The 12,022-nt window shown below is 43.0% G+C and overlaps 3 protein-coding genes across 3 annotated transcripts; 2 read left to right on the top strand and 1 right to left on the bottom strand.

Annotated features, from left to right (window-relative positions):
* Positions 1-66: 66 nt before the first annotated feature.
* LOC132193987 (WASH complex subunit 1-like) lies at positions 67-9,520 on the bottom strand. The gene is made up of 9 exons (XM_059614997.1): positions 9,246-9,520; positions 1,808-2,048; positions 1,614-1,757; positions 1,407-1,552; positions 1,144-1,349; positions 696-949; positions 500-643; positions 379-450; positions 67-326 (listed from the first exon to the last, which is right to left on the bottom strand). Exons 2-9 carry the CDS (start codon positions 2,039-2,041, stop codon positions 192-194), a joined length of 1,335 nt encoding a protein of 444 aa, XP_059470980.1. The 5' UTR covers positions 2,042-2,048; positions 9,246-9,520; the 3' UTR covers positions 67-191.
* LOC132193985 (titin-like) lies at positions 2,263-8,964 on the top strand. Its single transcript, XM_059614994.1, has 4 exons — positions 2,263-2,421; positions 3,267-3,313; positions 3,405-5,513; positions 6,194-8,964. Exons 3-4 carry the CDS (start codon positions 3,413-3,415, stop codon positions 8,020-8,022), a joined length of 3,930 nt encoding a protein of 1,309 aa, XP_059470977.1. The 5' UTR covers positions 2,263-2,421; positions 3,267-3,313; positions 3,405-3,412; the 3' UTR covers positions 8,023-8,964.
* Positions 9,125-11,893, top strand: LOC132193986 (inositol-pentakisphosphate 2-kinase). Its single transcript, XM_059614996.1, has 8 exons — positions 9,125-9,405; positions 9,692-9,823; positions 10,047-10,272; positions 10,326-10,587; positions 10,638-10,710; positions 10,762-10,859; positions 10,919-11,314; positions 11,370-11,893. The coding sequence occupies exons 1-8, from the start codon at positions 9,304-9,306 to the stop codon at positions 11,569-11,571; spliced, it is 1,491 nt and encodes a 496-aa protein (XP_059470979.1). The 5' UTR covers positions 9,125-9,303; the 3' UTR covers positions 11,572-11,893.
* The last annotated feature ends 129 nt before the right edge of the window (positions 11,894-12,022 follow it).

The following is a 12,022-nucleotide window of genomic DNA, read 5'->3' as shown; positions in this document are numbered from 1 at the left end:
TTCTGCTTGGCGAGGATAAAGGTCGTTGCAAATAAATAATGTGCGTCACCACAACACAGCTTTCTAATTAAAGATATTATATCTTCATTTATTTCTCCCAAGAATAACCTCCCAGCAGTTTATCCGTAGAAAAGTAACAAAATTGAAAAATTGTCCTTTCGACTTCACCACTGAATCGCTCAAACTGGACATCAGGGTTCCCAGTCGGACGTGTCCTCACTGTCCACCGCTTGGGCTTGCGGCACTCCCGGAGGAGGCGGAATCATGGCTGACACTTTTTCAAGAAGACTGCCACCCCCGTCAACTTGGTTTCTTCCCGAAATGCCCTGAGATTTGATTATTATTATTAATTAGATTTCACTACTTTTAAAAACCTACTGTTCTGCGAAGTTTCAGCTTGGCATGCAAATCCGCCATAAGATCTCCACTGACCACTTTTTCCTTTTGCTCCTGTTAATAAATTTAAGTAATTTTTCTACAGTTAATTTCAAAATCAAACCTGCTTCTTTTTCTTATTCTCCATTTTCTTTTCGGAGGCAGATTTTAGTTTCATTTTGCCGCCGGCCTGCCGAATCGCTGCCATCAAGCTGGCCCGCATGTCGCCGCCAACCTCGGCCGGAGGAGCAGCGGATTTTTGTTTGTGCTGCGGATTTATTATCTTTTATAAAATTTGAGCAGTTAATTTGGGTAATTGCCTCTGCTGAAGAAGTGGAAGTTGCTTCCACAAAAGTAGGAACAACGGGTGGAGGTGGTGGAGGCGGAGGTGGTGCAGACGTCGGAGCCGGAGGCGCGGCAGGAATGGGACTTGGGGTTGGCACTGGTGCTGCAGGCACCTTGACTGGAGATTCGACTGCAACTGGAGCTTTGACTGGCGCTGGTTTGGGTACATTCGGAGGTGGAGGAATTGCAGGAGTCGAGGGAAATTCAAAGTCCAAATCGTCAGCAATGCCTGTGAATAAAATATTTCAATTAATTTACTGGTATTATAAATAATAAAAAATCTCTTATAATTAATGAATTTCTCTTTAAATATTACTTTTAGTTATATTTCATATTTTTGCTAAATAAAAATTAATTATAATAAATATTGGAAAAAGCAGAAACGATTTTTATATTTTAGAAACTTTAGAAACAAAAATTTACCTGGCAGATTAGGCAAGTCCATTGGAATGTCCAGTTCAGGCACCTCTGCCATCCCAGGTGAGTAGTAACCAATTTTCGTTTCAGTTTCAATGTTTGTACTCTTGATGGGTGTCACCGCTGGTTTGGTTTTGGCCTCCTGAGGTTCAGGCACTGCGTGTTTGATTTTGTAGTGCAGCCCAAAGCAGTCTGCTAGGTTGGTCTTGTATCTGAAGTAAATTTTCATTTAAAGTGTAACAAAAAAAAAATGCATTTTGGTTAATTACGGATTTTCTGTTGTGTTGAAGAGGAGCAATGAAGTGACAGAGGTGATGTTGCGAGGGAGCCGTCCAAGCCCTTCCTCCGAAGCTATTTCAAAGTTTTTCCGCAACATTCTATTCGAGTTTTTCACATGATAGAATTGCATTTTCTCCTAAAATAAATAGTTACATTAAAGATAATGATTTATTTTTAAGTAAGATTCTTTCGTTTACCTGGATATTTTTTTCAGTTAAGGGAGCATGTTTTGAAATGATAGGAACACTGCTTCTGACCATTGGTAGTTTTTCCTCAAGTGAAAAAATAGAAGTGTACGGGCAGTACTTCTCATTAGCTGGGTATTTTGCGCTGGATATTACCTTAATTTAAATATATAATAAAATGCAAAATTTTTATTATAAAATATTACTTTTGTCGCCTTTTTTATGCCGGTGAGCTTATCAATGACCTGCTTTGCCCTGGCAGTCCTTTTTTGAATCGCTTGCAGCTTTTCCGCGCTCGCCTCCAGTTTTGCGTCAATTCTACTCAAAATATCATTTGCACATTTCTGGAGATAATTCAAACTGTCTGCGATTTGAACGATGGTCTCCTCCTGCCTCAGGTCCTGGTGCACGATAGGGACGCTGTAAATCGGCTCCGACATTTTCGCTCTGCAACACGTAATTTTTAATTCATTCTCTTAATTATTCTTTATTATTTTTCAGTCTGGTGGGTTCAAAATGAAAATGAGCCTGCCATCTCGGAGAAAGTATTTTGAATGAGCAGCGCGACGACACGGCAGACGCGCTTTGTGGCTCTTTTATGTATGTAGTTATCTTTAGCTCGTCGGCTGAGAACCTTTTTGGCACGGCTCACCCGTTGTTTCTCTCTCGCATCTCCTTCTTAACAATCTAACCGCCCAGCAAGAAGGAAGCACCGCACCAGAGCTGTGATAGATTCTTCACAGAGACAACGCGATTTGCTCATAACTGTCTGTGAGCGAATGGAAATTTAATTTCAGCAGCGCCTGATCAACTGATTAAGGTGAGAGTTTATCTTTGATTTTAAAATTTCAATTTATTTGTAAGGAATTTCATCAGATTAGGTCTATGTTAAGCTAATATTTTTTCAATGGACCTTCGTATTTCGTAATTTGCCAATTTAATTTAATACTACACGGAATTTCTCATCAATTCGATACTCATTCAACACTGGCTTTAATTGGTGATCTTTGCTGTGGAGTCTAAAAATACCCTGTGGTGGTATTTACGGGTCGCTTTCTTTGCAGAGGCCAGTCTCAAGTGGATTTCGGCTCTTTCAGTTTCGGAATATCCTCTCTGCTCGTGCAGAGAAAAAACGTGTGTCTTTAAATAAGAATTTTTACCTCCCGTGCTCGGAATCCGGATTGCACTAGAAGTATTGGGAAAAGCAAGACAGAGAGCGGGCAGGGTCTCACTTTTATTTGGCAAACACACAACGTTTTAAAATAGATTTCAACCCCGCAGTGCGTGCTGCCCGATAGCACAACTGCGGCGACTGACTCTCAATAGCTAGTACAGATCACGTGTTCAAAATTTCAAATTTGCCCCCTTGGCTTGTTTCTTCATCAATTTTGAAACAAAATGCCTTGCTCAATTGAACTGAAGGCTTAAATAAATTTTCACGTTTACAACAATTTAAATTTTTTTAACTCGTTTCGCTTTTAAATTTCATTAGGAATCGGCTCAAAAATTTAGACGCATTATTATTTTCTGCCTTTAACAATTACATTTTGCTCTTTTTTAAGAGAAATAATTAACATTATCAAAGGAATGCAACTGCAAAATTATAAATGAGAGATTTCCGGTGATTCAAAAATCAAATACATGAGTCCGAATTTTTAATTGCAGGTCCTGCCTGCATTTCTTCCACTACTGCCCGAACTGCGTCACATTGGGTAAGGGAAATCAAGATTTCAAGACGCAAATCTTGCTTTTCAAGTTGAAGCACAAGTAAAAGAAGCTAATTTGCACCTGCTGTTCTCCTAGGTAATAAAATGGGAAAGAAAAAGGGGAAGGGACAAGGAGGGCAGCCTGCCCCGGGCGCGCCTGCACCTGAACAAGCTCAACCTGAGGCACCGAAGCCTGCACAGCCTGTTCCTGCGCCTCCTGCCACTCCAGTAGCCACGCCGATTCCGGTCACTCCGGTCGCTTCGCCGCCAGTCACGCCAATTGCTCAACCTCCAGTCACACCTTCGCCGATTTCACCACCCCCGGCTACCCCTTCGCCGGTCTCGCCGCCTCCGAGCACCCCTTCGCTTGCAACTCCCCCAAAGACTCCTGCTCTGCCATTGTCGCCGGAACCTGCCGTCTTGAAGCCTGAGCAGCCCAAGCAAAAGCCACAACTTCCTCCGAAGCCAGTCATTCCTGTTGAAAAGAATGTAGTTGCACCTGCGCCACCCAAAGTTGAGGAAAAGCCAGAACCTCCAAAGCCCGAACCGAAAAAGGTCGAGGTCAAACCTGAGCCCAAAAAGGCTGCCGCGCCAAAGAAACCTTCTCCGCCAAAGGAGGAGTCGAGAACTCCCACACCTGAAGGAGACTTCTGTCCTTTGTTTGGTGACTTCATTGATCCCACTCCTCCTTTGAAAATAGCAGCAAAACCTGTTGAAAAAGCACCCGAACCAAAAGTGCCCGAGGTAAAGGCACCTGAACCAAAAAAGCCCGAAGTCAAGGCACCTGAACCAAAAAAGCCCGAAGTCAAGGCACCTGAACCTATAAAGCTTGAAAAACCACCAACTCCTCCAAAGCCAAGTACGCCTCCTGCACCTGCGCCGGTTACTTTTGAAGCCATCGTCAGTCAACCTCCTCCTAAAGAGCAACCAAAACCTGAATCGCCAAAAGAGAAAAATGCTCCTAAGCAGCAGGAGAAACCGCAACAAAAGGAGAGAAAGATCTCCGAGTCTAAACAAGAGTCGCCAAAAGCTCAAAAAGAGCGAAAGGTCTCAGAGTCAAAACAGGAGTCTCCGAAGGCTCAGAAAGAGAGAAAGGTCTCAGAGACCAAGCAGGAGTCTCCTAAGGCGCAAAAGGAGCGCAAACCTTCAGAATCTAATCAAGAGCAGCCTAAGTCTCCGAAAGAAGCCAAAGCTCCAGAGGTGAGTCAACAACAGCAAAAAGAGCGAAAGGTGTCCGAGTCAAAACCAGAAAAGTTACCAGAGCCTAAAAAGGAAGAAAAACCTCAGCCACCTAAGCAGGAGGTTAAGCCTGCGGAAAAGCCAGCAGAAGCTAAGCCCGATTCACCAAAAGCAGAAAAGCAACAGAAGGAGCGAAAGGTTTCAGAAACACAGCAGGAGGTCAAAAAGGACGCACCCCAACAGAAGAATGAGCCCAAGGGCAACAAAAAGGAGAGGAAAGATTCTGAATCCAAGGGGGAGAACAAGCAGCAACAAAAGGAACGTAAAATTTCTGAATCCAAGCCAGAGAAAAAGGCTGAACCTGCTAAGGAGACAAAATTAAATGAGCCAGCTAAGGTGGAGGAATCCAAACCTGAGCCAAAGAAGGAGGAGAAAAAGCCGGAGCCGAAGGAAGTAAAGAAAGAGGAAAAGAAGGCAGAGCCTAAGAAGGAAGAAAAGCAGCAGGAAAAGAAACCAGTGGAAGAACAGAAACCTGAGCCCAAGAAAGAGGAAAAGAAACCGGAGCCCAAAAAGGAAGAAAAGAAACAGGCACCTAAGGAGGAAAAGAAGCCAGAGCCAAAGAAGGAGGAACAAAAACCTGAGCCCAAGAAGGAGGAACAGAAGAAGCCAGAGCCTCCCAAGGAAGAGAAAAAGGCTGAAACTCCTAAGCAGCAGCAACAACAACAGAAAAAGAACGAGTCTAAAAAGGAACAAAAGAAGTCGGTAAGCGAAGCAGAAGCTCCAAAGAAGGCCGAGGAACCAAAACAAAAGAAAGAGCAGAAGAAGTCAGTAAGCGAACCTGATTCTCCAAAGAAGCCAGAAGAGCCAAAGCCAGCCGCCAAGACCGCTCAAGAACAGCAGAAAAAGCCCGAGCAGCAGCAACAACAACAACAACAACAAAAGAAAAACAAAAAAGAACAGAAGAAATCAATCAGCGAACCTGGTGACGAGAAACAGGAAAAGGCAAAGACTGAGGAGACACCAAAGGGTAAGCATAAGCAACACAAATTTAAGCCCCCCTGAAAGAACTGTGTCGTGAAAAATGAAAAACACAACTTGAACTTGTGTTTTAAAAACAAGATTACTAGATCTTTCATAATAATAAATAAATAAATAGTAATATCAAAATATATCGAACAATCGCCAGATCCAAATAGTTAATTAAAAAAAATTAATATTATTCAAATCATCATATTATTTTTAGAAATTTTAATTGCTTTGAACTGCAATAAGTAAAAAGTAAATAATATAATAGGTATGTTAAAAATATTCTCATACAAATGAGCTTGCTAACTGTTTGCCACATTTTGCCCTCACCTAAAAGCTTTGCTTTGCTCCATATAGCGCTGGAGTAACGTCACGTCTAAATTTAAATTAATTATTTTTGATTATTATTTTAAAATATTGTTTATCTTCAATATTAATTTTTTTGTGATTTTTTCGCATCAATAATTATTCTTTAAATTTAAAAAAATTATTAAAAATTTTATTGTAAAAATACTTTACAATTTTTTAATTTAAACCTTTTTTACCGTCAATAATTATTATTTTAATATAATAAAAGAAACTATGAGAAACGCTAATTTTTTCATCAAAATATTCGGTGACTTCAATTTTTGCAAAAAAAAAAAATATATATTACAAACTCGGTCAATTTCTAAATTGCAGCTAAACAAGATGCCAAAAAGAATGCGCCAAAACCTGCGGAAAAGGCAGCCAAACCTGCGGCTGAAACTAAGAAGGACGATGAGGAAGTCTCTGAAGAATCAGGACCTGAGGAAGGTACCCCCGCGACCACTTCATCCAGCGCGGCCAAGAAGAAGAGGAGGAGGAGGAAGAAGAAGGCGAATGCTGCCGCTGCGGCCGCACTGGTTGCCGCCGCCGCCGGCCAAACTGCTGCCCCTCAGCAGCCACAACCCCAGCAGCCCAAGCAACAACCTCAACAACAGCCGCAGCAGAAGCCCAAGGAACCTCAGCCGCAACAAAAACAGCAGGCCCCGAAGCAGGAGGCCCCAAAGGCTGAGGAAAAACCCGCCCCTCAACCACCCAAGGCCGAGAAACCAGCTGCCCCTGCAGCCGCCCCTGCCCCTGAAGGTGGCGAACCTGGCGGCAAGAAAAAGAACAAGAAGAATAACAAGAACAAGGGCGAGGCGCCGGAAAAAAACGATAATTTGGGCCAAAAAAAAACTCCGTTTGATTTCCGACAGCAGCCAACATTGACCCTGGAGCAATCCGCACTAGTAGCGCACCACCTGAGCAACTGTTGTTGTGTTTGCAAGAAGACCAGCGACGACGGCACCCTTCTGACGTGCACCTGCTGCCTCCTGGCGTGCTACTGCAGCAAGGAGCACCAACTCGAGCACTGGCCGTACCACAAGGAGTTTTGCACCTTCATCAAACAACGCGTCGAGCAGACCAATCGGACATTCCTTTTCTCACCCTTGGAAGAGTTACCTTCTGCAGAGGACAGAAACGTCTTCCGGCTGCAAGAGCTGCAGCTGTGCCAGCAAACCCTGCAAAGGGGCCTCTCTCCGCTCGAGTCGGCCCTGATCTTGCAGCCCAGGGTTTGCGCCACCTGCTGCAAACAGGCCTTTGAAACCTCCTGCACGACCTGCCACCAGGTCAACTTCTGCAAACCTGAGCACTTGCCAGCAGGCCACAAGACGTGGTGCGAAACCCTGCACTGCCGACTCCTCTTCATCCAATCGCAGGCTGCCTTCAGCGACCTGGCCAAGTCCAACCTTCCAAAACCTCCAAAGGTCCTCTACCCTGAGACGAGCACCGACATGAGGCAATACCTTCAAGAACTCGACTTCCCCTGCCCACCCGAAATGGCTCGAGAACTGTACGACGCTCACCTCTCCGAAATGGCCACCTACCCTTTGACCCTTCTGCACGCCCTGCAGCTCCTTTATTCTCAGGGCGCCACCAACCCGAAGGACTTTGAGCACCTGGTGGTGCACGTGGTCGGCGCCGAGGACGCCTTCGAGTGCAGCCAAATGCGGAAGTGGAAGTACTTCTTCATCAACCTGCTGCCCAAGCTCAAGACCTTGCACCTGGTCTTCATCGGCTGCGAGCTCGGCGTGCAGGACGAAAAGGTCCACGTCGATGGGCGGCTGGTGTTCGAGTTCCACGCGCGCACCACGTACGCCGAGTACTGCCGCAAATGCTACATCAAGCCGAGCGTCGTGTGCGCCTTCAACTGCGGCCTGTACCGCAACACCGGCTTCAACGGCGCCGACAGTTGGGGGCCCTCGATCGCGCCCATGCTGGGCAAGTCGCCCGGGGTGCCCCTGCTGCTGACCGCCTACACCAGCCGAGAGGCCAACCTCGACGTCCAAAGGGTGTGGGAACTGCTCGGCACCAGTCTGCACGTCATCCAGCAGCCCGTCAGAAACCCGTTCGCCAGTATTTTCCCCAACCACAACCTGGTCAGCGAATCCGAATGTCCTGTTGCTTTTCGCAACTTCTTCGTTTCCATCGTCAAACAGAGCTAGCGACTGAATTTATTCTTAACCACTGCCATCTCGCCTAAAACAGAAAATCCTTTAAAATAGGGCAAAAAAAAACAAAACAATTTTTTTTACATTATAACCAAAGAACTAAAAGAGATCAAACTATATTTAGTAATTATTGTTTCTGATGGTCAAATAATTATTTTGTGTCTCAATCTGTCTTGCTTGGCCAAAATAAATTCTATGAACTTTAATCTTCGGCCTCCGTTTTAGTCTCATAAACAATCAGGGTTCAATTTTGGAGAAAAACATCTTTCGATTGTACAACCACAATGAATTTTGCCTCTATTTTTAAAGGATATTTTATGTTTTTATTAAAAAAAATATTTCCAAAAATTTAAGCTAGCTTTTTGATATTGTTATCTTTTTCGGTCAAGAATGATTTTCCTGTTTTGTTTCCATTTGTTTGCTCAACGTCCATAATATTTTTGGCATTCCCAGTGGAATCGAGGTCCAAGCTGATGACTTATATACTTTTAAGGCTCAAAAGCCCTCACTTTGATTATTATCTTCAAACGAAATGTACAATTATTTCCATTCAAGTAGTGCCACTCGATCATTGTTTGCTAGTCGAAGAGTAAAAAAACAACAGGACATTCCAGGTTCACTTTCCTGCAATAAATCTGCGATCCTCCAGAAAATATTCCCAAGAAAAAAAGAAAGTGCGATTGATTGTGTCTAAGAAAATGTTGCTGAAATCGAATTCGTAGAAAATACCTAAAAATGTAACCAAATCTCAATGAAGAAGAAAAAAAAGAGCGTTTTTGAAGTTTTAACCGGTTTTCTGTTTGCGACTAATAATTAAATCCAACACATAAAAACGACGTGTTCCCTTCAGCTAGTTTCAATAAAATTAATAAATGTTTGAAAAATTCTGAGAGTTTTATTTAAATAAAGAAAAAAACTCATAATTTAGAGCGGAAATTATTTGCTTAATTTTTTATCTCTTCCTTTTGAAATCGTCCAGAGAAACTTCCTCATTAACTTGTGACGCAAATCAAGATTTTCCTCTTATCAAAATAAAATTTCATTAAAAATCCCTGGCTGCGGTCGAGGAACCACACACGACGTGGGGCTTAATGACGACAGTTGACAGCGATAAAAGCGGATAAAAGGACGGATCAAGTTTCGATCTCATCACTTCCCAGACAGACTCTGCGGTGCAAGCAAAGGAAAAGCTGGAAATTTGGAAAAATCACACGTACCAGCGCAGGCAGGAAAAGAAGTTGATCCTCTCCGATTTGTTTTGTTTACATTGGTCATATGACAGCGCCAAGGGGGCTGGTCCAAAGAGCTTCTTCAAACTTGCTTGAGCAACCACGCCGCGCACCTCCCTTCACGATCGGAGCACGTCGAGCAGCTGAGGTGAGCCCTTCAAACCCTGATCCCGGGCCGATTTCAACCCTGATATTCACCCGAGCCGATCAGTATCGAATTTCAAAAAATCCACCTCTGGAATTTCCAAATTTCGGCCGACGGAAGCGCCGAACGTCGCTTCTGTCTGGCGCGAGTTTCTCTTTCTTTCGTCGGCGCCGCCGCCGCCGGGTGACTCACGACATCCTACATACACATGGTGGCACACCCGGGGGCGGACAAATGATTATTATTGCAATAGTTTCATTTTATTGACAGTTGTGTAATCACTTCGCAGGGTTCAATAATCATGTTGAATGGCGTCGCAGCTGCCGAAAACGAGAACTCCGTGCCGCGGCTCAATCTCTCCAACGTGAAATGGAAATACCGAGGCGAAGGCAACGCCAACCTGGTCATCGCCCTTCCAAATGTGTGTAAATTTAAATTTAAATTTTAAATTATTATACTTAATTTTTGACAAAATCTTATAATTAAAATAATAAATTTAAAGGCTGAAACGACTGCGAAGGGAATTGAACCAGTTTTGTTGCAAAACTTTCACTTTTTGTTTATATTAAATTATAAATCGCCTACGCAGTGTTTTGTTTCTGGCAAATAATTCAATGACTCATAAATTTTAAATGTAATTACAGGAGAGATGCATAGTTCGATTGCGAAAGGTCGACAAGTGCAAACTGGTGCGGCACTCGGAGGCCGACAGATACTCGGAGGCGCAGCGCCTGAGACAAGAGGTGGCGTTTTACCACAAAGTAATGATTCCCCTGCTCGGTTCCTGTTTCCTAAAGCAGTCGGTCGTCTACAGACTGGACAAAGAACAAGTGCAGAAAATCAGCCAAATCCTTCAGAACCAAAGACCTGGTAATTTTACTCCTCAAAATTTAATTTTAAATAAATTGTAATTTTTATTTTAGCTCACAGAAATCACAAGGATGTTTTCTGCGCTGCCGACCTGGTGGCCGTTTACCCTGACTACACCCTTCTTCCCGAGAGTCTGACGGATCAAGTAGGGGGGACGTCCACGTTCTGCGTCGAGATAAAGCCGAAGCAGGGCTGGATCCATCCCGAGGACCGGATAATGCCAAAGTGCACCTACTGCATGAAACAGTACTTGAAGCTGAAAAACAAAAGCATATCTCGCCTCTCTGACTACTGCCCCTTGGACTTGTACTCGGGGTATGTGATCAATAATTATTTTTTTAATTAATTCTAAAAATTCACCTCAGCAATAAACAACGAATGAAAGATGCCATACAAGCTCTCTTGGTTTCCCCTCAAAACAATTTAAAAATATTCAAGGTAATTTAAATTTATCCGATATTCGAAATAAATTATTTGATTACTTTTTAGGATGGATATTTAATATATGGAGAAGGAGAAAAGACTAATTTGCTAGACGTTTTACGCTGCTGGTTCGGCCCTAAGAATAAATTAGCAGAACATCAAGTGTAATAATTTTCATATTTTAAACAATACAATTTGAAAATCTATTTTAATTTTTCTATAGATTACTGGAGACTTTCTGCAACCTCGTGATAGAGAGCCTATGTCGAGAGATACCGGACAGCAGCACCCTGGAGCGGCTGCGAAGTGCGCTTCTGTCTGAAGAAAAGAGGGAAGCGAACGGCTCGCCAAGGGACAGCTTGTGCCGGCAAGTCAACTCGCTGTGGCAGCCGGTCTGTGACTGGAATCGCCAGCCGCTTCCGCCAAACTGCATCCTCGGCCGCATCCTTGCGGTGCAGATGCTCGAAGTTCCTCGGAGTCAGGTTGACCTCAAAGTCCATGACGCTTTCCCCTTCCTAGACGGCGACGAATACCTGACCCCTGTGCAGCGCTACCTCCTGGCCGCCACTGCCAAAGACTGCTCCGTACTTCTATCCTTCCAGCAAACTTCTCAAGAGAGGTGACAAATTTCACTAACAATTATTTAATATAACATTTTACTTATTTGAATTCAGGGTTGATATTCTTCCTCCTCGCCATGTCATTCACGAAACAATTAGTCAGCAAAGCTTCGTATTTAATATTGGTGTATCGGACCTGGACCCCAAGCCATTGTCTTGCATTGAGAAGCACCGGAAGAGAGATCTGGAAATGCTAATGGCCATGCTAGAACTGACCTCGTGCAACAAGCAGCCGGCCAAAAGGGATATTGACTAGCTTAATTGTTAACTATTGAAATGTCCTATGTAATTTTATCAGAATTTACATATATATTTATATGCTCTTCAAAACAGCTGGAACTCCGCATTTTGAAAATTAATTGTTAAATCTGAATTTTTAGTGATTATGCTGCATTGTTTTTTTTTTTATATATAAATTAACTTATCTATTTTAACAATCTACTACTATTTTAGTACATTTTTATTTTAGAATCTGAACTTTTTTAGAAAAAGAAAGAATATTGGAAAGCTGTTGTGCTTATATTAGGCTCCATGAAAAAATTCCTGAAAATAAAACTCTAGTAGTCGAATCAGCGCTTTAAAAATATTGTTTAATTTAAAATTGGGCATCCCTTTAAAAAAATATTTTTTTCAATCTTTTCATTGCATCAACGTCTTTCTTATTGGGACTTAATGTGTTTCAATTTAAAGGGGGTCAAAACAACTCC

The sequence above is a fragment of the Neocloeon triangulifer genome, unplaced genomic scaffold, assembly GCF_031216515.1.
Source record: "Neocloeon triangulifer isolate White Clay Creek 2 clone unplaced genomic scaffold, ASM3121651v1 ptg000005l, whole genome shotgun sequence".
In the NCBI taxonomy this organism is placed as follows: Eukaryota; Metazoa; Arthropoda; class Insecta; order Ephemeroptera; family Baetidae; genus Neocloeon; species Neocloeon triangulifer.
This window is presented reverse-complemented; position numbering and strand designations above follow the sequence as displayed.